General features: G+C 39.9%; 4 protein-coding genes across 6 annotated transcripts; 2 read left to right on the forward strand and 2 right to left on the reverse strand.

Annotated features, from left to right (window-relative positions):
- Positions 1-314: 314 nt before the first annotated feature.
- On the forward strand, positions 315-10,474 carry LOC143216796 (proclotting enzyme). Of its 3 annotated transcripts, none has more exons than XM_076440210.1 (8): positions 315-966; positions 2,964-3,035; positions 3,170-3,493; positions 3,846-4,260; positions 4,887-5,143; positions 5,890-6,082; positions 6,865-7,142; positions 9,219-10,474. In XM_076440210.1, exons 1-8 carry the CDS (start codon positions 942-944, stop codon positions 9,509-9,511), a joined length of 1,857 nt encoding a protein of 618 aa, XP_076296325.1. In that variant the 5' UTR covers positions 315-941; the 3' UTR covers positions 9,512-10,474. The 3 variants fall into 3 exon arrangements, with proteins under 3 accessions (XP_076296325.1, XP_076296324.1, XP_076296326.1); XM_076440209.1 differs by having other exon boundaries at positions 3,167-3,493; positions 9,219-10,472; XM_076440211.1 differs by lacking the exon at positions 315-966 and adding an exon at positions 1,692-1,823 and having other exon boundaries at positions 3,167-3,493; positions 9,219-10,473.
- A 1,550-nt stretch (positions 10,475-12,024) lies between these two features.
- LOC143216797 (coiled-coil domain-containing protein 149-like) lies at positions 12,025-14,462 on the reverse strand. The gene is made up of 9 exons (XM_076440212.1): positions 14,119-14,462; positions 13,869-14,038; positions 13,563-13,770; positions 13,299-13,465; positions 13,145-13,217; positions 12,950-13,034; positions 12,721-12,865; positions 12,526-12,623; positions 12,025-12,450 (listed from the first exon to the last, which is right to left on the reverse strand). Exons 1-9 carry the CDS (start codon positions 14,197-14,199, stop codon positions 12,179-12,181), a joined length of 1,299 nt encoding a protein of 432 aa, XP_076296327.1. The 5' UTR covers positions 14,200-14,462; the 3' UTR covers positions 12,025-12,178.
- A 688-nt stretch (positions 14,463-15,150) lies between these two features.
- Positions 15,151-19,067, forward strand: Sec6 (Exocyst complex component Sec6). The gene has a single exon (XM_076440000.1). The coding sequence runs from the start codon at positions 15,184-15,186 to the stop codon at positions 17,428-17,430; it is 2,247 nt and encodes a 748-aa protein (XP_076296115.1). The 5' UTR covers positions 15,151-15,183; the 3' UTR covers positions 17,431-19,067.
- A 60-nt stretch (positions 19,068-19,127) lies between these two features.
- LOC143216707 (uncharacterized) lies at positions 19,128-23,327 on the reverse strand. The gene is made up of 3 exons (XM_076439999.1): positions 22,811-23,327; positions 22,459-22,561; positions 19,128-22,280 (listed from the first exon to the last, which is right to left on the reverse strand). The coding sequence occupies exons 1-3, from the start codon at positions 22,882-22,884 to the stop codon at positions 19,842-19,844; spliced, it is 2,616 nt and encodes an 871-aa protein (XP_076296114.1). The 5' UTR covers positions 22,885-23,327; the 3' UTR covers positions 19,128-19,841.
- Between the last annotated feature and the right edge of the window lie 94 nt (positions 23,328-23,421).

The raw sequence follows: 23,421 nt of genomic DNA on the forward strand, positions 1-23,421 counted from the left end.
TCGATTTAAATAACTCTAAAACACCAAGGGGATCCGAAGTTTATAAACTTTCGGGACCCCGACCCGACCCAACCGGACTGCCATTTCGGGTACCCGAGGCTCGGGTACCCGCACACCCCTATCTGTTTGTTTGCTCGGTTTCAATTGGTTTCGTCGATGAACCAAATGAAGCAAAACAAAAAACGACCTAGGAAAGGTAGACGCGGCTGCAGGAGCGTAGTTGCGATCTCTCGATCGCGCGACCTACGATCCGAAAGTGGAAAGAAAGAGCAACAGGTAGCAATAACCGATGGGAGGGAACACTTTCCCTTGGTCGAGGCGGCGAGTCAGGGACGATGATCGTCGAGCGAAGAAAGGCGAGATGGAAAAGAAACCGGAGAGAGTGAGGGAACGAGTCCGTCGAAAGCAAAGTGTGTCGAGGTCTTTCCACGGACAGTCGTCGCACGACCGAGCTTCGGCTCCGAAGCACCCACGGTGTTGCACGGGTTCCACCTTCGTTCTCTGTTCGTATCTTTCAGATCCGTTCCTCCTTTTCTATCAGGTACGGGCCTCCGCCACCTCTTCGATTGGGTCTCGGTCTTTTCAGACCTCCCAACTCCCATCGTCCCTCCCTCCTCCCTCCGAAACCTCTCTTCCACTGTCTTTTCCCTCTCTTCTCATCTATTTGGTTTTTCCTGTCTCTATACCACGCGTCTCTCTTTCTTTCCAATACGCGCGTAACGCACACTCTCGTTTGCTCCTCGACGTACTCTCTGTCCGTCTTTGTCCCGCTGTCGGAGCTCGATAGACGATGAAGAATTCGACGGTACCGACGCGGACCCAACAACTCTATCGAAATAGTTTGAGGCCGTGCGTCTCCTCGCAGGCATCAGTAGTGGTAACGGCTAACCATCTGGAATGTCTGTGAATGGGAATCGTTGACGTTTCAACTCTGCTGCAGGATGCTGTCGTCCGTCGCTCTCTTCGGTAAGTTGGCTCTCGTCGTTGAACGTTCATCGATAGTCGATGTTTCGATAAGCTTCGTTTCCTCGTCCGGACGATATGAAGAAAAACAATTTCAGCTACGGAAACGAAATTTTTCCGGCAAGACCATTGGAATTGCGCGCGCGAACAATTTTGAAAGGGGCGCTTGTCTCGACGCGCTACCACCGTCACCGTCACCGACCTCTCGAACGCGCTTTATGCGCTTACCTAGAAACGCAAACGTATGTACGTTCGATCGTTGATCCTTCCGCGAGCCCGCACGATGCGGGCTAAACGATTGCTTTAACGATCGTCTCCGAAAGCTAGAACGAACGACAAACGTTCGGTGACGTCGGTGAAATCGGTTCTCGCGTGTTTCCAATTCAAATTTCTTCGACGCGATCGGCGCTGTTCTTGTTATTGTCGGATCGTTCGAGATCCTCCGGTGGCGAAACGACGATGGTCGGGCATGAATCGACGATGAATCAGTGAACGGAAGAAAGAGGCGCGCTTTCTCGTCTCGGGCAACTTTCACCGTCGATAAAGTTCGTGCGCGTCAACTCATCCTGAAAAGACTTTTCGTTCGGTAACCCTTCGCGCGACTTTTCTTTCTCTTTCTCTCTCGTTCGCCAAACGAAGACGATCGGAATTGAGTCGGTCCTCTTGAGGGGAGGGGGAGAAAAATCGGTATCGTGGACTCGGTCCTCCGACGCGCGTCATTGATTGCGTTTCTCGGAAGAGTCGAAAGCTGTCGTCCTCTTCGACGTAAAAACCCCGTATTGTTGCGCAACGATCGTCGGCCGTTGTCGTCGATCCTTGATCGTTGGACAATTCGATCACTCTATCCGCGAAGGAAAGAAGTAAGGGAACGAATAGTCCAGTCAATGAATGCTCATAAGGGGGGTGTAGAGGGAAATGGAAGGAACACAATTTTTAACTTTGCGACTTTGTTTGGACTAGTTAGGAGATAAACATACTAAAAGTTCCTACTCCTAGCAGGTGAGCGGGGCAGGTAGAAGGTCCCCTTTTTCGGTTTTCCGCTTATATCTCGGAAACTATGTGTCCTAGCGATAAGATCATTCCATACAAAATTGAAGCTAACAAAATGTGCCACAAAATTGATTGGATTCAGTTTTTCGCTATCTCGCATAGTTTCCAAGATATCCGCGCTCAAAGTTCACTAATTGTGAAAAAGAAGAGCCTTATTTGACTAGCTAACTCTTGAGCACAATTAGTGAACTTTGAGCGCGGATATCTTGGAAACTATTCGAGATAGCGAAAAACTGAATTCAATCAATTTTGTGGCACATTTTGTCAGCTTTAATTTTGTATAGAATGATCTTATTGCTAGGACGCATAGTTTCCGAGATATCCGCGCTCAAAGTTCATTAATTGTGAAAAAGAACTCTTCAGCACAATTAGTGAACGTAGATATCTGAGCGCGGATATCTCGGAAACTATGCGAGATAGCGAAAAACTGAATTCAATCAATTTTGTGGCACATTTTGTCAGCTTTAATTTTGTATGGAATGATCTTATTGCTAGGACGCATTGTTTCCGAGATATCCGCGCTCAAAGTTCACTAATCGTGCTCAAGAGTTAGCTAGTCAAATAAGGCTCTTCTTTTTCACAATTAGTGAACTTTGAGCGCGGATATCTTGGAAACTATGCGAGATAGCGAAAAACTGAATCCAATCAATTTTGTGGCACATTTTGTTAGCTTCAATTTTGTATGGAATGATCTTATCGCTAGGACACATAGTTTCCGAGATATAAGCGGAAAACCGAAAAAGGGGACCTTCTACGTGTCTCCCTGCACTCCGCTCACCTCCTAGGAGTCGGGACTTTTAGTATGCTTACCTCCTAACTAGTCCAAACACAGACCCAAAGTTAAAAATTGTGTTCCTTCCATTTCTCTGTACAACTTTTCGTTGACTGGGCTAGTATAGTAAGGGAACGAAGAGTAAACGGCCGTTCACTCGGCCGATCGAATGTTTCAGAATTTTGCGCGATATGGAGTTTGCTAACGACTTCCTGGTGCTACAACGACGAAGTAGCGCGATACAATTACCGTAAGTAAGAAACACGTACGCACGGGGTGGATCCGTTTCGTAAATCGTAAAACCGATGGACGGGTGAGTGGCGCGCAGTCTTTCTGCAGGCTTCCAACTGATAGAGTACGCCCTCGTGTCCGTGTTTTCAGCAGCGAGATACGGGATCCCGAACTCGCCGATGTTCGCGGGACCGATCGCGAGGATAGAGCCGTGGCGGCGAACAGTTTTCGATGACCCCCGAAGATCCTCCATCCCCGGAGCTTTCCGCAGGGAGACCAGAGACCACGGGAAACTGGTCAGGGCAGAGTTTTCGAGGCGCGAGGAGCCAGATCCGTTGATCACGATCAGCGAAACTCTGGGCGCCTTGAACACCGTCGGCAGCTACATCGTCAACATGACCAGGGGCGTGGAGAATTCGAATTATCCACCGAAGGAATTACCGTCGGCCATATACACCATCTCGAAGAACATTCTCGGTAGAATAATCCCAATTATCGATGTCGAATATCTAATTCAAAGATGCTTTCGGCGCTACCGTTTCGATCAATTAATAAATATAGCAATTTTGCAAGAAATTCAGTTCTTTCCTAACTTTTCTTGTACACGCAAATTTCTACCTTTCAAAAAGGTTCAAAACGGAAATTTAAATTTTTTGCAAAATTGCTATATTTATTAATTGATCGAAACGGTAGTGCCGAAAGCATCTTTAAATTAGATATTCTCGGTAGATATCTCACGGATGCGTATACGGACGAGATTGCTTCTTTCTAGGCGTCTCGATTTCGATAACGCATAACGTATCGTTTTTCTTTTCCACGTATTCTTTAGGTCGCAACGTGACGGATAGCATAGCGCCGTTGGTTCGCGGAGTGGCGCTGCCCCTGCGAACCCCAGCGATTTCTTCTGATTCCCCGACTTCGTATTCAGCCTCAACCTCTCCGACTGTTTCCTCGTCCACGAGCCCGGATCCGGGTCCATTTTCATCTCCGTCTTCGTCTCCGTCTCCGCTTCCGTCTCCGTCCACATTCTCCACGGAGGTGATCGCGAACAGAGAGAAAGATTCGTTGTCTGTGTCGTCGTCCGGTTGCACCACGGCGGACGGCGCTTCGGGGAACTGTCAGGATCTGAGCAACTGCCCTCAACTATTATTGGATTTGACCAAACTCAGGCAATCGCTGTGCTTCAAGAGCCTGTTTGTCCCGGGCGTTTGTTGCCCGTTGACCGACAAGACCGAAATCACAAGGTAAGTCGTCGCAGAGGTTTAGTCCAGTCAACGAAAAGTTGTAGAGGGAAATGGAAGGAACACAATTTTTAACTTTGGGTCTTTGTTTGGACTAGTTAGGAGGTAAACATCTAGGAGAACTATCTCGCATAGTTTCCGAAATATCCGCGCTCAAAGTTCACTAATTGTGCTGAAGAGTTAGCTAGTCACATAAGGTAAAAAACGTGAGGCAAAAATTTCTTTTTCACAATTAGAGAACTTCGAGCACGGATATCTCGGAAACTATGTGAGATAGCGAGAAACTGAATACAATCAATTTTGTGGCACATTTTGTCAGCTTTAATTTTATATAGAATGGTCTTATCGCTAGGAACCATAGTTTCCGAAATATGTATAAGCGGAAAACCGAAAAAAGGGACCTTCTACGAGCCCTCCTGCACCCCTCTCACCTCCTAGGAGTAGGAATTTTTAGTATGTTTACCTCCTAACTAGTCCAAACAAAGTCCCAAAGTTAAAAATTCTGTTCCTTCCATTTCCCTCTACACCCCCCTTATGAGTATTTATTGACTGGACTAGTTGTTGCCTCCTTATTGTTCGACGATCGAAGAACGCGCGCTACAACCGTTGAGAACAATTGAAACTTTTAGCGAATCGATCGGTATAATCCCAGCGAATGGAATCGTCGGTACGCACACCCAACGACCACCGATACGGCCGACGAAGCTGCAGACACCACGACCTATTCCACTGTTTCCTGTATCGTCGACGTCGACGTCGACGACCATGCGTCCGCACCTCGGTCTCCCGGGTGGACAGAGTCCGTCGACGACCGAATCGAACGTCGTGACCGCCGCCGAGTCGATCGTCTCTAGCATCGATAACAACTTCATTCAGGACGACGAAGGTAAAGATTACATCGACGAATCGCGGTAACGATATACAGTGGATAACAAAAGTAAGTTAATACTCATATTTTCAATAATGAAATCACGATAACAGTAATATTTATTCACTTATAAAAATAAACAAGTTGATTACATATTTATGGTAATGTTGAAAACAAAATTCATCACGATAATCACAGTGATCTGAAGATTTATTAAGATCTTTCTATACTAAATATACAAAATTTGGTGTGCCGAAAGTAAGTTAAAGTATCGTTTAATAACACTGTCCAACGCAAAATTTGGTTCACAATTACATTGTGAAAAATATATTTTTTTTTCGAAGTCTCGTTTCTCAAGAACTGTTCGTCTAGGAGAAAAACTAAGGGCAGATTCGGAATTGGCGCATAAAACTCCATAAGTACCACCATCACAATGTAATTGTGAAACAAATTTGGTGTTGGACAGTGTTATTAAACGATACTTTAACTTACTTTTGGCACACCAAATTTTGTATATTTAGTATAGAAAGATCAACATCTTGATAAATCTTCAGATCACTGTGATTATCGTGATAAATTTTGTTTTCAACATTACCATTAAATATGTAACCAACTTGTTCATTTTTATAAGTGAATAAATATTACTGTTATCGTGATTTCATTATTGAAAATATGAGTATTAACTTACTTTTGTTATCCACTGTACGTCTTGCATGGACACATGATCGGGGACGGGCATTTCTCTTCTCTGTTTTCGTTTGTAGAATGCGGCGTCCGAAATTCGGGCAAGTATCGAGTAGTCGGCGGCGAGGAAGCCTTGCCAGGACGTTGGCCATGGATGGCAGCGATATACCTGCATGGCGCGAAGCGCACCGAATTCTGGTGCGGTGGTTCGCTAATCGGCCCGCGGCATATACTCACCGCTGCTCATTGCATGCGCGACCAACGCCAACGACCGTGAGTGCTGCGTCAGCTATCCTATATGTATACAGTGAGCGGCAATAATAAGTGGACACCCTTAAAAATCGCACAACTTTTTAGAAATTGGTCCAAAGGACTTGAATTTTTTAAAGATGTTATACCGGCTAGTTCGCTAGAGAATAAGTAAACAAAAATTTATTACGTTTGCAATTGGTAAGAATTATACAAAATTTTAAAAAATGATGTTTTGTCAACTTTTTTATCTGGGCCTGTAACGATAATTTGAAAAATGCGTTTTATAGATTTCGGTAACTTATATGCATACTGAAAATTTCATAGAAATCGGTCAACATTGCAATGGGCTACATACGTTTAAAGATGAAAGAATTAAGGGTGAAAGTCGCAGATTTTCATTTCTTACGTGATCATCTTTAAACGTTTGTAGCTCATTGCAATGTTGACCGATTTCGATGAAACTTTCAGTATGCATATAAGTTACCGAAATCTATAAAACGCATTTTTCAAATTATCGTTACAGGCCCAGATAAAAAAGTTGACAAAACATCATTTTTTAAAATCTTGTATAATTCCTACCAATTGCAATCGTAATCAATTTTTGTTTACTTATTATCTAGCGAACTAGCCGGTCTAACATCTTAAAAAAATTCAAGTCTTTTGGACCAATTTCTAAAAAGTTATGCGATTTTTAAGGGTGTCCACTTATTATTGCCGCTGACTGTACTTGAAAATTTCAACATATGATAACGATAACGATCGCTGTACATATACATATACGTATACTTGTGTATCGTGCACAGGTTCGCGCCAAGACAATTCACGGTGAGACTCGGGGACATAGATCTCGAGAGAGACGACGAACCGTCCGCTCCGGAAACCTATACGGTCAAGCAAATCCACGCACATCCAAAGTTCTCGAGAGTCGGTTTTTACAACGACATCGCGGTCCTCGAGCTGACCAGACCTGTTCGAAAGTCGCCGTACGTGATACCGATTTGCTTGCCGCAATCGCGTTATCGAAACGAGCGATTTGCTGGTGCGAGACCCACCGTGGTCGGATGGGGCACCACCTATTATGGTACGTACGAGTCTTTCATCTATAATACACTCCTCAAAAGAATAAACCCTTTGGACTCGAAGCAATTTTAATTCCGAAATCAAGATGTATCTTTCAACCTAGAAGATTTCTATTCCATATAATCTTTTTTACGCTATTCGTATGGAATTAAACCTGTTCTCTCGTACGACATTTGAATTTTTACCAATTTCTAGAGTACAGAAGAATTAAATCATTTACAAACTGTTTCAAATAATGATGTGGCAGTTTTCACTGGCGCCTCAGAGTCGCCATTCGAGTGCGAAGGGTTAAGGTATCACTTGTGCGAACACGAAAAATTGCTCTTACTTTACGCGATCATAACTCCGTGAAAAATTGCTGTATCGATATCGTTAAACAATGGATTGAAAGCCTGAAACCTCTAGTTTCGGATGCTCTGTTTCAAATTGTTGATATGTTGGTTTTTTACAAAGTTATAGCGAGATGAAGACAACATTGACGGTTAACAAAAATTTTGTGCAACTTTGGACCATCACACGGGGAGCAACAAATTTTTTTGATAAGTCGCGTTAATATCATTTGAAAGGGCTATCTTTCCTGTGTAAATTGTGTGTTTGTTGAATACTGTGCGATTTTTTTTATTCGAGTTATTCAACATTGAAGTAAATATGGGCTTTTTAACTTTAACTGGCTCCAGAAAGCGAAAAAATCGATTTCTTGCAAAATCCTGAGGTCGTAGACAAATTTTGAGTCCACATTTGAAATTGGCGTGAAAAAATCTATGGGAAATTATGTGTCGCATGTTAAAAAAAAATTTTTTCGCGCGTGGTATTGAAAAACCACAACTTTCTTGAAATTGTGCAAGTTTAACGAATTTTCTCAAGGTTAAAAAACGTTCGTACCACAATCTCCATAATTATTTCATATTCTGCAAAGTTTCAGCTTTCATTTAAAAAAGATTCGCTCTATCTCATCTCATCGCTCTATCTCATTTCTATCGAAAGTTCTTTGATTTTAACACAGATTTCGTCGGTTCGGCCAAGAGTGCGGCGCACAGTGGAAAATTGGGACCAAACTCGATTCAAAATCAAAGAACTTTCGATAGAAATGAGGTAGAGCGATGAAACTTTTTTTAAATTAAAGCTGAAACTTTGCAGAATATGGGAAAAATAGGGAGATTATGGTACGAACGTTTTTTAACGTTGAGAAAATTCGTTAAGGGGGCCTTTTCCTGCAGACGAAGGTCGCGCGTGAACACTCACACACCGCTAGACCACGTATACGTACGCGAGGATTGCAAGGGTCCGGACCAGTCCGGGCATCCACCTCTGATTTCTCGATAATGCAAAGACGGGAGTTTTTAGTAGTCAAAATCGTCAGATGAAAGATCAATCTACTGCGCTGTTTGCCTCAAAAGTCGTTCTTTTACGTTTCTGAGCAATAGTTTTGCAATATTTGCAACAGAAAAATGGAAATTGTGCATTTTTAAGCATATTTTCAGAAACATCTGGTATATCGAAATGTTAATGAAATTGAAAAAACAAAAAAAGTGCCTTGAAGAGAAAGAAATGCTCTTTCTATTGCTTTTTTGCACAAGATTCTACGATAATTTTTTCGCTTTCTGGAGCCAGTAAAAGTTAAAAAGCCAACATTTACTTCATTGTTGAATAAATCGAAGACAAAAAATCGCACAATAGTCAACAACCACACATTTTACACAGGAAAGATAGCCCTTTCAAATGATATTAACGCGATTTATCAAAAAAATTTGTTTCTTCCCGTGTGATGGTCCAAAGTTGCACAAAATTTTTGTTAACCGTCAATGTTGTCTTCATCTCGCTATAACTTTGTAAAATACCAACATAACAACAATTTGAAACAGAGCATCCGAAACTAGAGGTTTCAGGCTTTCAAACCATTGTTTAACGATATCGATACAGCAATTTTTGACGGAGTTATGATCGCGTAAAGTAAGAGCAATTTTTCGTGTTCGCACAAGTGATCCCTTAATTCTTTTGAGGAGTGTATTACAAATCTGTCCGGTTCGGTCGTTCTCGAATCATCTCGAATCGTTTTCGAATACGTATCTGTCGACAGGTGGCAAAGAGAGCACCGTTCAGAGACAAGCGGTTCTTCCGGTGTGGCGAAACGAAGATTGTAACTCGGCTTACTTCCAACCGATCACCAGTAACTTTTTGTGCGCTGGATACAGTCAGGGTGGCAAAGACGCCTGCCAAGGAGATTCTGGGGGTCCCTTGATGCTCAGAGCCGATGGTCGTTGGATTCAAATCGGTATCGTCTCTTTCGGAAACAAGTGCGGCGAACCCGGATATCCTGGCGTTTATACGCGCGTTACGGAGTACACCGACTGGATCAAAAGCAATATCTGATTAATAGCGATCGCGAACAAGACCGGGCGGCAATTGCGCCGTCTACATAGACGTGGACAAAGGAATCGCGCGTTCCTTTCTTTTTATCGCAAGCGCGTGTGCGTGCCAACAATTATCATTATCGTTACAATTACCGTTGTTATTCTTATTGTTACCGTCTATCTTAACATTAATTTATTATTATTGTTATTATTATTATTAATTATCTGTATATATATATATGTATATATATATATAAAAAGACAGTCCTGACTCACTCACTCACTGATCAACGCCCAGGCTAAACCCTTGGACCTAGAAAACTGAAATTTTGCACAGAGGTTTCCTTTATGATCTATACAAGGGATAAGAAAGGATATTTCGAAATTCAACCCCCAAGGGGGTGAAAAGGGATTGCAAAGTTTGTATGAGGAATATTTTGTTCGTGGTCGGATTTACTTCATACTTGGTCTTAATGCTCTTTGATATAATTAATCAAACACCTGTTTCGGCATTTTAAAAAATTGATCCCCTAAGGGGGTGAAAAGGGGTTTTGAAATTTAAAATGGCGACATGACATAAAATTAAAAAATTTAAGGGGTTAATGGGGGGTTAAAAGGTTTTATGGAGAAACAATATCAATTTCCGAGGGCATTAAACGGTTTCCTGTGCCCTGTGCGAGCGAAGCCGCGGGCGAAAGCTAGTTGTTAATATTAATATCCTGATTGTCGCTATATGGAATGGAATACGGTACGTGATCGCGTACACGAATGAATATCCGTATAACTTTCATTTGTGCGAACCCGACGCATCTAAAGTTCAAGGAATCTCGATTCGACGAGTTTCAAATAAACGCAAGTGTCTGACAAGAAGTAAGTCGTAAACGTAGTCACGATTTCTTATTGCGCGCGTCCGTTGTTCCGAAAACGCGTTACGCAATTCCCTCTGAAATTTTTGCCGATCACCACCCGTTCGCATCTTTTCGCTTGCCGGCCACCTAAAATCGAGAGTTCCGAAGCCGTTTAAGATGAAAAGCAAAAGCGTTTCGGCTCAAAATTTGGAAAGCCTCGTGAAGCAGGTCGTGAACGAAGCGCTCGAAGATAACGGTTAGTGCAGCGAGTACAACTATATCGTGGAAAGAGTACTATGTACGTTGGAATTTTCATGCAGAACAGATCATCAAATTTCGTCGAATGATCTACGAAGAATGGTATTTCAAGAAATGGTCCGCACCGAAGGATACTAATCGGAAAGAAAACGAGGTAACTCTGGCAACAATCTAAATTGAATGCGAACCCTCGCTTCTCCTTCATGCCGACCTGCTGGAACTCTTTCTCTCTCTCTCTCTCTCTCTCTCTCTCTCTCTCTCTCTCTCTCTTTCGTTCCAGAATATATCGGGAACCGTGGTCCACCGAAGATCGAATTGGTACAAATTCGAGCGCGAAACGAGTTCATCCTCTGAGCGAAACATCGATCCGTCGAACGATGAAAATCTGAGAACAACAAGATCACTTTCCGAGAATCGTGACAGATCGCAGAGAACGAACGTCGAGGACGTTTCAGCTGCCAAAGTAGACGGTCACGATAAAGCTGTGACCGACGAAAACTTGATCGAAATTTGGCATAACATACCGAAGCGACGAAAACCAAAGAACGCGTCGAATACCATCTCCGAAAAAGTTCGTTCACGCTTCTCCGACAACAGGTTATCATCGTTTCGCGTTCGCCAATGTTCGATCGGTTTCTTCCTGAAAAATACATGAATCGATTCTGATATCTTAGGTCCGCGGCGAAGCGTCGAAACGAAAACGGATTGTCCTTCGAAGCTTGGACCGCTAACAAGACTTTGGCGTATCGAGAGGTTCTGAAATGCGAACAACGACTTCGTCGGATATCGGTTTCTCGGGCTAACGCGGAACGGGAACGAAAACATAGATTGTTTTCGCGGCAGGTGTGCACCGTGCTTTATCACCATTCCAAATAACGATTCGAACCGAGCGCAATTTCTATTCTACGAGTCTAATCGATTTCCTCTGGTAAGATACGAGCTCGGAAAAGACACCAGCGAACCCCAATACGCGCAACAGAACCAAACTTGAATTACCCTAAAAAAGAGGAGGACGCCAGGTTCGACGAAGGAGAGGCGCGAACGCAGACAACGCGGTAACGTAATCAAATTTCTGTAATATTTCTCTGTACGTTTGTACCGAAAAACGTTTGGAACCGTTCAGCAAAGGAGCTCGTGCGAGCACTCCACGGAAAGGAAAATCAGCTTCGATGAAAATTATGGAAACGTTTATCGTCGATTCTTGGTTGAACCAATTGAATTCGATTCTGCACCAGAGGTGTTTGGGAGAACGTCGACACCTTGCGCAAACTGCTGGATTTCACTGATAAACTCAACGAATTCCATCGTTATACATAAGGAGACGAAATCTCGCTAGCAAGATGAGTATTGTTTCAAGAATTTGCTAGTCTTGCGTTTTCCTTATCGTTTTCATTACTATCCAAGTGTAAATTTCAAACTTTAACTATTTCGTACGTTAACAAAACAGGTAAGAAAATACCTGTGGCGCAATTTATTGTACAGACCCTGGATTTTGAACATCGGTACTCTTTACTCTTTACTTCTCGGTTTAAACTACAATAAATAACGCACGGCCAATCTTTGGTTCTGTCTTATGAAAATCAATTATGGATATTTTCACATAATATCTGCACTTTCCCCGTATCGTTCTCCTTTAGATTGTTTATCGCCTTTTGAATTAAAACCCTCAAATTTTTCGGAAGGCTCATCTGTATGGAATGCAGCTGATGCATGATTTGACTTTCCGAAGAAGAAACGTTGGCTTGCGCGCCGTTGCTATTGTCCGTTGATTCGATGTCGCGGATCTCTTTGTCGTTTTCTACGGGATATGCGGTCGTCTCTTCGAGTTCCGCTATATCTTTGTCCTTGTCGCCTATCAGAAACAGGAGACGGATCGGTTAAGATTAAGCGATTACGCGCGACAAATCGTTTCGTTTCGTTTACTCACATCTCGCGTCAACGTTCGCACTCGTGTATCCTTCCAATAATTTCGTTGACGGCGATTCCACTGTACTGTCCAGTTCGCATATTCTCAATGCCAATATTCTGTAATTATTGTTATCGTCATCTTCGTAATACTCGCAACTCTTTTCAATTTGTGTGAGCCGCGAAGGATAATAATTACACGAAATACCCTACTGACTTGTTCGCTTTCTTTTGATGTGCCAAAGCTAAAGTTTTATCGTTCAATGCTTCCAGCAGAGCCACGCACAGACATCGTAAATCCGACATCGCTGCTGCAGATTTTTGAACTGGTACGTGCGAATCGCGATGCAGCAACTGCTCCACTGAAAATTCATATTTCAAACTGTCGATACGCATTCGTATACGGTGTACACGCTATCGTGTCGTTGAACGCGTAAGCAACCAACCTTGCTTGTGGGTCAAAATCGTGCCGGCAGTCGTATTGGCTCCCAATTTTACGGATCCTTTTACCCGTTTGCTATCCAGCATACTCTAAACATTTCATTATTTGATTACGGATCACGACAGATGGCAAGTTGCCAGTCGGCAAACTATGCCAAATATCGAAGTATGTATGTTTAAATAAAACTGTACATCTTTACTTTGTATTTTGAAAGCGATTGCCTCGTAAGTTCCTTCTCCTCTAGTAACTGCTGCAGCCTCTCTTGCAAATACCTGAAACGATACAAATTCCCAATGCATTTACGCTTTGACGCTTGATTGTTTCACATTTCAAGTCAATACCCAGAACTTTACCTATTCTCGTTGATAAGAGCATCTACGTCCACCGGCTTGGACGCGTTTAATGCCTTCGATAGTTCGTGATTCAGTCTATGCGCTTTACATTTAAACGCGTCCCTCTCCATTTCTAGTTCGTGTTTCTCGTCTAAAACCGTTTGTAAATCTGTTTGCAACTGTGTACACTGAAAAAACAAATATACCACGCATCGCGTTCTTGAAATCAACGATTGACACTGCTTTTTTCTATCGCTTTAGTATTTTATGTCCCTGTAGAATTACCTTAACATTTAATTTCTCCAACTGTTCTATCATCTCCTCCCTCTGATGAACAACAGGAGCGCATCGGGTGTCGCGCGGTTTAACCTCGGCTCCGCACTCTCCTAATTTTCGTCTTAAAGTCGAGACTTGCAGTTTCAGACATTTGTTCTGTTCGCAAGCTTCCATCAAAGAATCTAGATTCTTCAAGTGGTTCTCTAAACTGTAACACCTTCAACAAATATTTGATTTTGTAACAAATTTCATTCTAATTCCATCCTAATGATATCGTGTAGAGCGGTATTACAATGAAAATGTAAATTGTCTTACCCGCTTGAATCTTGTATACTGTTTAGCTTCCACTCCAACTGTACAAATTTTTCTTGCATCTGTTCTGCCATTGACTTGAATTGATCTCGTTGCGATTTACATTGGTGTAATTCCCTGTTTAAGGACTCGACGGTTTCGGATTTCATTTGCAATCGTTTCTCCAACATTTCCTGTAAATTCAACCATGCAATCTTTCACACGAACCGCCAAAGAGTAGAAAAACATTGTCGATTCGAATAGTATAACTCACTTTCGACGCGAGACTGTCATTGTTGTCATTCCCCGCTGTCATTATGATACCCAAATTTTCCTCGTTTGTTCCGTGAGCCATAATATAATTCAAACGCGTTATAGAAATCAAATAGGATACATTCGCCGATATTCGCACGTACACTTTGTAAACAACACTGTTTGCTTTCTACTCCAAAAGAAGAGAGAAGTGTGAACGAACGAGGGACACAAGAGCGACAAAGAAAGAGTCTATCGATTCATTTTCGTATGTCGTATATCTTCTTCTACTTCTTCTACATAATATATAAAGTAGAAAAGTATACATATCAGAGGTACATATGTGGTACATATGTTTGGATGTTCCGACCATAGACTTATAGAGATAGACTGCGCGGCCTGTACGAAGCGTTGAAGCCTGCCATGGCAGCCGGGGTATAAAGAGTGAGAGAGAGAGAGCTTGTTGTGGTCGTAAGGCGCTCTCTTTCTAATTGACGAGTTGGTGGGGAGAGATTCGCCCAATGAAAGTGAGGAGTCTGAACGGGCCTTATATATCAGTGGTTCAGACACGGCGGAAAACGCGGGTTTTCGACCGCGCGATTTTTGTTTTTGAAGGCCCGTTCAGACACGGCGGAATCCGCGCGTTTTCGATTCGGTAACCGCGCGGACATGCAGGAGAGGGGCAAAGTTTTAGCTGGTTTTAGCTCAGTACGAAGATGAAAATCGCGCGGAAACAGAACGGATTTGATTTCCTGCGGTTCAGAGGCGGCAGCCGCGCGGACAAGTGTGGACGCATCCATTTACGCCAATGTGAATAAGGTCCGCGCGGTTCAAATCGCGCGGTCGAAAACGTGCAGATTCCGCCGCGTCTGAACGGGGTCTATATATAAGTCTATGGTCGCGAGAAACTGTTCGATGTAAATTCACCTTAAAATACCTAACCAAAGTTGCGCAAATGTCAAAATAATCTGGCACACACACATTCACTGTGTTTAAACTTGTTCAATTTACTCGGAAACGTTATTTCCCAGTTTTCTAATCAACAATTTTCTAATATAAACGTAGATTAGCAGAAACAGCTTTAAAAATGGAAGACCTACAAAAATTAGAGGAAGAGGCGAAAGCGAGAGCGACCAAGTATGTGTCGAATTTGTTGCAACGTCCAGGTCAATTGGAGAAAATTGATATGTACAAACGTAGAATAAGCCGGAAAAAAGCTTCCGTGGAAACCATGCTCAAAACTGCAATGCAAAGTCAATTAGATGGAGTACGTGTGGGCTTCGAACAACTCGAGAGTTCTTTGGAAAGTATCGCTTCGGTAAAGCAGGAGCTAAACGAGATAAACGAGCTATTCGGTCAGGTTCCCGAATTGAATGGAAAATTACAAGCTGTTCAGGAGGAGAACATGCGTCATTCTCAATACGTTACCGCCAAAGAAAACTTGAAGCATACGTTCACCGTGCCTGACAGCGTTGAGAAGACTAAGCAATGGATAAACGAAGGAAAATTGTTACACGCTCATCAGAGCATTATGGATCTTGAGAATTCGCGAGACGATTTGCTTTACGAGCTTCATAAACTTCCGAATCAATCGCCAGCCGACACGATTATGTTGAAAGCTTATTTAGAGGACGTCGAAATGCTTTCACAGCTGATGGAGAAACAAATCAGATTAGTATTGAGTCGTACCTTGAATACCGTTAGAAAAGAACCTACCGTTATCGTGACGGCGTTAAGAATTATAGAGAGAGAAGAGAAGGCGGATCACTTTGCTATTCAGAGACATAAACAGAGCGGATTTATGCCACCGGGTAGGCCTAAACGATGGAAAGACATGGCTATGAAAGTTCTCGAAAAGTCTATAGCTAATAGAATCGAATGCACTCATGTCGAAGAAAGGGTAGACAACAAAATGTGGCTAGTTAGATACTTGGAACTCACGAGGCTCCTAATTCTAGAAGACTTGAGAGTCGCTAAAACATTATGCGAACCCTGCTTCCCACCTTGCTGGAACATTGTGAGAACTTGCGTTAAAATGTATCACACAAGTCTCTCGCAGCATTTGAAAGATATAATTGCGAACGGCTTGGAAGGAAACGAATATGTATCTTTATTATCCTGGATTATGAACACCTATACAGGACCAGAGTTGATGCAACATACAGAACTGAATATCGATACGAGCGATATCGGCCCGCTGCTGAGTCCCGAGATTATAAACGATCTCCAGGAGAAATATTTGAAGAATATGTGCCAAAACTATGAGGATTGGATGAGGAAAACTTTGGAAACCGAAAAGGTTGATTGGTGGAGCGGCACATTGCCAGAAAGTAGCGCTCAAGAGGCATACTATCATACCGCGGCGCCTGTAATAATTTTTCAAATGATCGATCAGAATCTTCAAGTAACAAAAACGATTAGCGCCGACTTGACAGCTCAAGCGCTGATTCTATGCATCGAGCAAGTTATTAAATACGGCTTTATGTACAGACAAGCAATATCGGAATTTAAAAGTAAACATTTCGAGGACAGAAGTCAAGTACCGTACTTCACGCATCATATGATTACAGTTGTTAATAATTGTTTACAGTTTACAGAGCTAGCTCAGCAAATGAAACAACTTTATTGGGTTCCAAATACTGGCGGAGATGTCACTGTTAAATTTGAAAATCTGCTGTCTAATTATCAGCAATTACGCAACGAAGCGGCAGCGATATTACTAGAAGAATCTTTCCTAGATTTAGAATCACAATTCCAAGATCTGATAACTCCCAAGTGGTTATCATCTCCGATTCCTGTGGAGACTGTCTGTGTAACTTTGGAAGATTACTTCCAGGATTACAACCACTTATCCCCTAGGAGTTTTGAGTATGTCATTACAGAGGCGCAAAACCTCATTGCGAAACGTTACATTTCCGCTATGCTGCAACGAAAGATATCGTTGAAAACGTACGACGAATGTCTGACGTGTACTTCGAAGATAATGACAGAAGCAGATAAGCTAAAGAACTTCTTCGATAGAATAGCACCGAAAGTAGGAAACTTCAATTCTCCCTTTGAAATAATCAAACGTCTTGCCGAAGTATTACGTTGCGAAGATTCTGAAATTCTTTCTCTTGATTTGCACTCCTTGGTAGAAAAATACCCAGATATGACGGAAGATCATCTTGTTAGACTGCTCGGTCTTAGAGGTGATATTTCGCGTAGCGAAGCAAGAGAGAAAGTCTCGTATATCTTTGAAGCGCAACGGAATCGCAAAATACCGCAAACTATTACACACAGCATATTCAAACAGATAGTTATACAGGATAGTTTTCTCAGTTGGAAACCTTGAAACTCAAAAACAAGGAAAGAGGGAAATTAGAGTTTTACATATCGTTGCTGGAATCGATGTACGTTTGGTACAGTGTACTTAGTTAACAGAATATGTAATTATTATAGTTACTACAGAAATTTGAAAATCCCAAATAGGAATGATAGATATTATAAAAATCTGTTTGCGTGTAAGTATATGTATACATTGATATACGTACATGTATATTGTATTACAGATGCCTAAAAAATTTTAGAAGATTTCTTACTCGATCACAGCTTAAAGTTAATATTGTGTGAACAAAACAATAATTGAGTCACTGCCTTAGCTACTAAACTTGTGTAGATTTTCACTGTAAATAGTGTTATTTATATGTAGTCGTAAATGTATATAACATTATACGATAATTGCTACTATACGCGTATACCAAGAAGATCGAAGAATGTATAAAAAAATAATAAAAACGGTTTGCTTATACTTTAGAGACCAACAAAATGTTATAGAAACAGACCTACAAAATGTAAAGAGACTTAAATTTATATGTGATAATTTTAGAAAAGATCAGAGATCAATTCAGAATAATAATAATAATATGTAATAATAACAATCTGTGAATTGTATATTATTGTTAAATTTCTTATTTATCTAATTTATTAAAAGCTGTGTCAGTTTTAGATATTTTTTTTGTATTCTGTATATAAATATTGTATGGATTTCTTACTGACATTAAAATTTTGTACATACAATTTCAGAATAAATATAATATATATATATGTATATATATATACACTATGTAGTACTTTTATTTTAAATATTGTAATCGTATTTATTTGTATACGTATAAAGAACAATGTACATTTGAAAATCTGGATGAAAAGTACAGTACAGTAGGACCTTGATTAGCCGGATCCCAATTGTTCATGGGATGGATCAACAGATCGTCCCATCAGTTACCACGGGTCTCAGTTATCCAGAGTCCGCTGTTTACTAACAAACGTTTTTTAGTATGTAAGTATATACATACATATTTTTCAGAATAACGCATCAACGACTAGAAAATGCACGGAAAAGCGCAAAATCTAATTTACCATGTAACCACCTGTAACTACCCTCGCGGGAAAGCTAGAGGGTTGAAATTTTACTCAGAGATGTTTTTCTTGGTCAGCTTCCGAATGTTTCGATAGTCATTGAAAAACCTCTAAGGGCAGTTTTGATCATGTTATAATCGATTAGGCATAAACATCTGTAGTCTGTTTACTATATTAAATATATGTACATGTAGAATAATGTACATATTTATATATGTATAATAAACTATATAATAACCTGTATAAACTAAGAAATTAAGAAATATATGTAGAATTGCAAATAAATATGTGATTTTAAAATGTTTCGTTCGTGAAAACAACAATTACAATTGAATTTAATAATAAGCGCTTGCATAATAAAAATAAGATCGATTAATGAGTGTAAATAAAATAGATAGGGTAACAACAACTTCTTAGTAAAAAATTATATATCTTATTTATAAATACATGTATAGTTAAAAGTAGTTAAAAGTATTGTACAATTTAAAACATAGTCATTTAAAAAACTTCGTATCTATAGCACACTGAGCAACACGCTCAGCTACACTGGAAATACATTGGAACTTAAATTGTTCCACGTCATGTTGCTTTTGCATTTTCTTGTGTACATACTAATAATACAACTACTAATCTTTCTTTTATCTTTCTTAGAAACAGTGAATATTAATTATTGTGAAATAATTTCAAGATGGTACCTACAATAACGGCTAATACCAGGGCCCGCTCTAGCGGTTACGACGCCCCGAGCAAAAAAACAAATTGCCGCCCCTTTTTAAGCACTAAGCACCGCGCTGAACAAAATGACCTTTTTTTTTAGCAAAATTGTCTGGCAAGGGTAGTCTGAAATTTTCTATTAATTGAATATTTAAAACATCAATATTTTTCTCACACTTACAGCCAAAGCCACAATGGCGCCCCTAAATTTTGGCGCCCCGGGCAAATGCCCGGGTTGTCCCCCCCCCTAGAACGGGCCCTACTAATACTATGTTAATACTATGTTAACTTACATGTATTTAAAATTTACCGATGCTTTAACATTAAACAATTTTAAAATGGAAGTTTTTCTGCCGATTTTGTAGTGATTTTTATTCTCTCAAGATTTAAATTATATATTATTATTAGACTGCGGATCTTTATGCAAAATGAAAATGTCCTGCATTAATTGTGAGCAGCAGGAATAAAATTAAAATTGATTTCATCCCTTAATGATTTTGTTGTATTAAAAACAGCGTTACAAGCGTTCTTCTGATCTTTTATTGTTTTATATTTCACCCAGCCAATTTCTTCATAAATGCATAAAGATCTGCAGTCTAATTATTATACTTCTTGATTCACAATAAATTATTAGGAACACGATGACGTTTCTGAATCTGTATCGAATCTCGTTCGAAAATGTAAATAATTTATATCTAGCCTCTTATTAGTCTTTCCAACGTTCGCATTCTTTTGTTTCTGTGAAATGACTTCCATACTTCGGCTTCTGAAGTTCCAGTCTCTAAACGTACATTTTACAGAACTTTGACGAAGCATTGGACTTCTTTGAGACCTTGGTGCGCGTGTAACTGTATTGCAACTGGCTTCGGTATCGCTTGTATCTGTCTCTAAACTATTTCTAAAAGTTTTAGGTCTGTCCTTCGGTATAAGTTTTATAAATTCATCGCTATCATCGCGCAACATAAGGAAGTTGTGTTTTTTATCACACTTGGGTTTTCTAGTTCGCTTGCAATTATTTTCGTACATTACTTCTACCTCGTCAGGATGAAATCTATTATTGTGCTTGTACGAACAAATCGATACCTCTGGCATACCATTTATAATTTCTATGCAATCAATATTATTATGATTATTATTATTATTAATATTATTTGTTTTGTTCGATTTGCTAATACTTAAACCACATCTATTTTCGTTATTAGGCTTAATTCCTTTATTTCTCTGGGAGTTTCTCGTTTCTCGAATACCGTTATCGGGATGTTTATCGGTAGCATTATTTAGCGAGACTATTGTATTATTTTTGCGAATTTTATTGTCGGTTGTTTTTAATTTATTTGTTAGGGGGACATTACTTGCACTTTTCAAATTGCCTGTTAATTTTTTCGAATTAGGATTTTCACATTCATGGATTAAGAGAGTGCTCTGATTGCTATCTGAATCCTCGGCCAAATTAATGATATTGTTATTCTGTAGTAAATTATTTAAGATATCTTGAGAATGCGATGTATTTTTAGTAATACTTGTACCATTCTTTTGCATCCGGCTAGTTTCAGACAATAAATTATTTTCCTTTAGCTCGCTCTGGTTCGTATCCGACACGATGGTTTTAATATCACGTTCCAATAGCCGTGTTAAACGAACTGTTGGATTTGTCATTGTTTTTTCTACATTTCTGACTACTTTATCCGCCTTTTTGTATTTTTGTATATCGGACTTGGACAATTGGTTTAAATGAACTACCGGATTCGATAAATTGTTGATTAAAGTTTTCAGCTTTTTATACTTCTCTATTTCGATCTCTGATAATTTTGTTAAACAAACTACTGGGTTTAAGTTCTGCAGCGTTGTAACTTCATCCAACTTCTTGTGTTTCGATAAGTCTGATCTCGATACTTTCCTCGAATCAGCTATTAATTTTGGTTTCTTGAATATTGTCACAGTACTGTCGGGTTTTTTAAATTCATTTGCACTTTTTACCGAATCACCAAATTCGCTTCTATTACTAATTATTAGAGAACTATCCATATTGCGATTCTTCTGTTCTATAACAGTATTATTAGCCTCGATGCAAGTAGGTTTTGTTTCTTGAGTTTTCACTCCATTTACATTCAGCACAGTGCCCTTGGAAGAATTTTTTCTTTTGTACGTTTTTTTACGTGTATTTTTGCTTGCAAGACTTAACATGCTATGAGACGCGAAACTCATCCGATACATATTCATTCTTCGTGCCCTTCTTTTGATGAGAAGTTTAGAATTCCTGCTAACATTATGCTCGGTATCTAATGCTGGATGCAAATATCGTTTTGAGTTTGGTATAATTTGCGTGCTCCTGGGATTCGTAAAAAGAATGTCAACAGGTGAGTCTCTACCACTGTACAACTTTTTACGTTGACTTAATTTTGTAGAATTGTTTGGCGAAGTAGAATTGTCTTCCGTCGTGTATGTTTGCGAAAGTTCATTTATTTCTGTATGTAACGAACAATTTTGCGTAGTCTTGGAAATTAAGTGCATCAATGTCTCAGTAAACAGTTTATTATAAGTAGATTTAGATGCTGTAATGTCATTAGTATGCGCATGCAAATGTTTTTGCGTCTGTGTCGCATCTTCTTTAGGATCAACGCTTCTTTCAAATATTACAACATTCTCAGTTTCGGACAAAGGCATCATGGAACTATTACTTTCGTTGTTATGCTGTACAGAGTTTCCATTACCACAGCGTGTTCTATACATTTCGTCTTCGTTAAGTTTTATCGTTTCCATACTTTCTAGATCTTGGCACTCGACGTTTAGTAAAGCGCTGTGTTTTGCTCCCTCTAAGATAGCCATAGCATCTACCTTATTAGTTGTATTCATATTTGACAAAATATACGCAGCTGTGTCAACAGAACTACTGGAAGAACTTTCTGATGTTTCTTTCGCATGATATTGTTCCGATTGTTTATCTATGTCTTGCATACTTTTATAAGGCAGGGTGCCAGTATTTATCCAATGTTGTATGAAGCTTAATGATTTTCTATGAGTTCTGCTGGCACAAGAATCATTTAAAAGTGTCTCGTTCTCTGCTAATGACTGAAACATCAAGTAATTGATAATAACAGTATTATTATTGTTATTATTATTAAGAGACGAATATATTATGTCCGAAGAGACTCGGCAATCAAGCACAGTACAATTTTTACTATATATGTGCATTCTATAGTACAAAAGAATTGCTTATCGAAGAAACTACATATAAAATTTTTCATACCTCGTTTGTGTACTTGACAAAAAAGTCAGCCCAAAATTGTTTCCTCCTCTCTAAACGTTCGGGAGGTAGTTTTAACGGCGAATTATTTTCGAAGCTAACGATTCTGAAATGTATAAAAAGTTTCGATAATTCATTAACGCGACTAGAAGTGAACGAAACAATCAATGAGGATAGAATATGGAGACAATGTTTAGGTTAGCACTGTCGATTAAAATGCACAGAAAATGGTTTTTATACCATGACAACTGACGGACACATTCCTTCAGTTTACAATAATGTATTGTATGTACATTATTTAAGATAGTTTTAATAGCTTAAATAATTATATATCACATGTCAGTAGTAAATTTACCTTTCGGTACCATCGCTACAAGATTTGGCAAGATAACGATCATTCACATTCTGTGTTCCTAATTCTTTTTCCATGATGCATGGTTGTGTAAGCGCGTATTACAAAACAAAAGTTTCGAACAATATTGTAAGTAAACATCTGTGCACAAGAGATACGTCAATGTTGTACTTATAACAATAACACTATATTATCTCGCACAGTTACATTTCTCGCAATTCAAACAAATAAAGACGCGACACATAACAGGAAGATTGTGTATACGACGATTTGCACTTTTCTTGTGCAATCATAGAAAAATACTAGTTATACGAAGTTTACGAACATTATATTTACACTAGATTTATGTTATTATTATTTCGAATGTTTCGTTCGGTTATGAACCAGTTATGAACAGTTATGAACCATGGATACACATGGATATAGGAATCACGGTGCATTATACAGGTGTGCCGACTTAGCATCTCTGTAATGCTGAAATTTGGAGGCAGATGAGTTGTAATTCTCTGGCCACCGCCAGACGGCGCATGGTTCCCCAGGAACCATACGTATGCGAATGAGATTGTATTGTGTAATACACAATACAAAATATACACGTTATACATTCATTTTTC

Source organism: Lasioglossum baleicum, chromosome 16 (genome assembly GCF_051020765.1).
Source record: "Lasioglossum baleicum chromosome 16, iyLasBale1, whole genome shotgun sequence".
NCBI lineage: Eukaryota > Metazoa > Arthropoda > Insecta > Hymenoptera > Halictidae > Lasioglossum > Lasioglossum baleicum.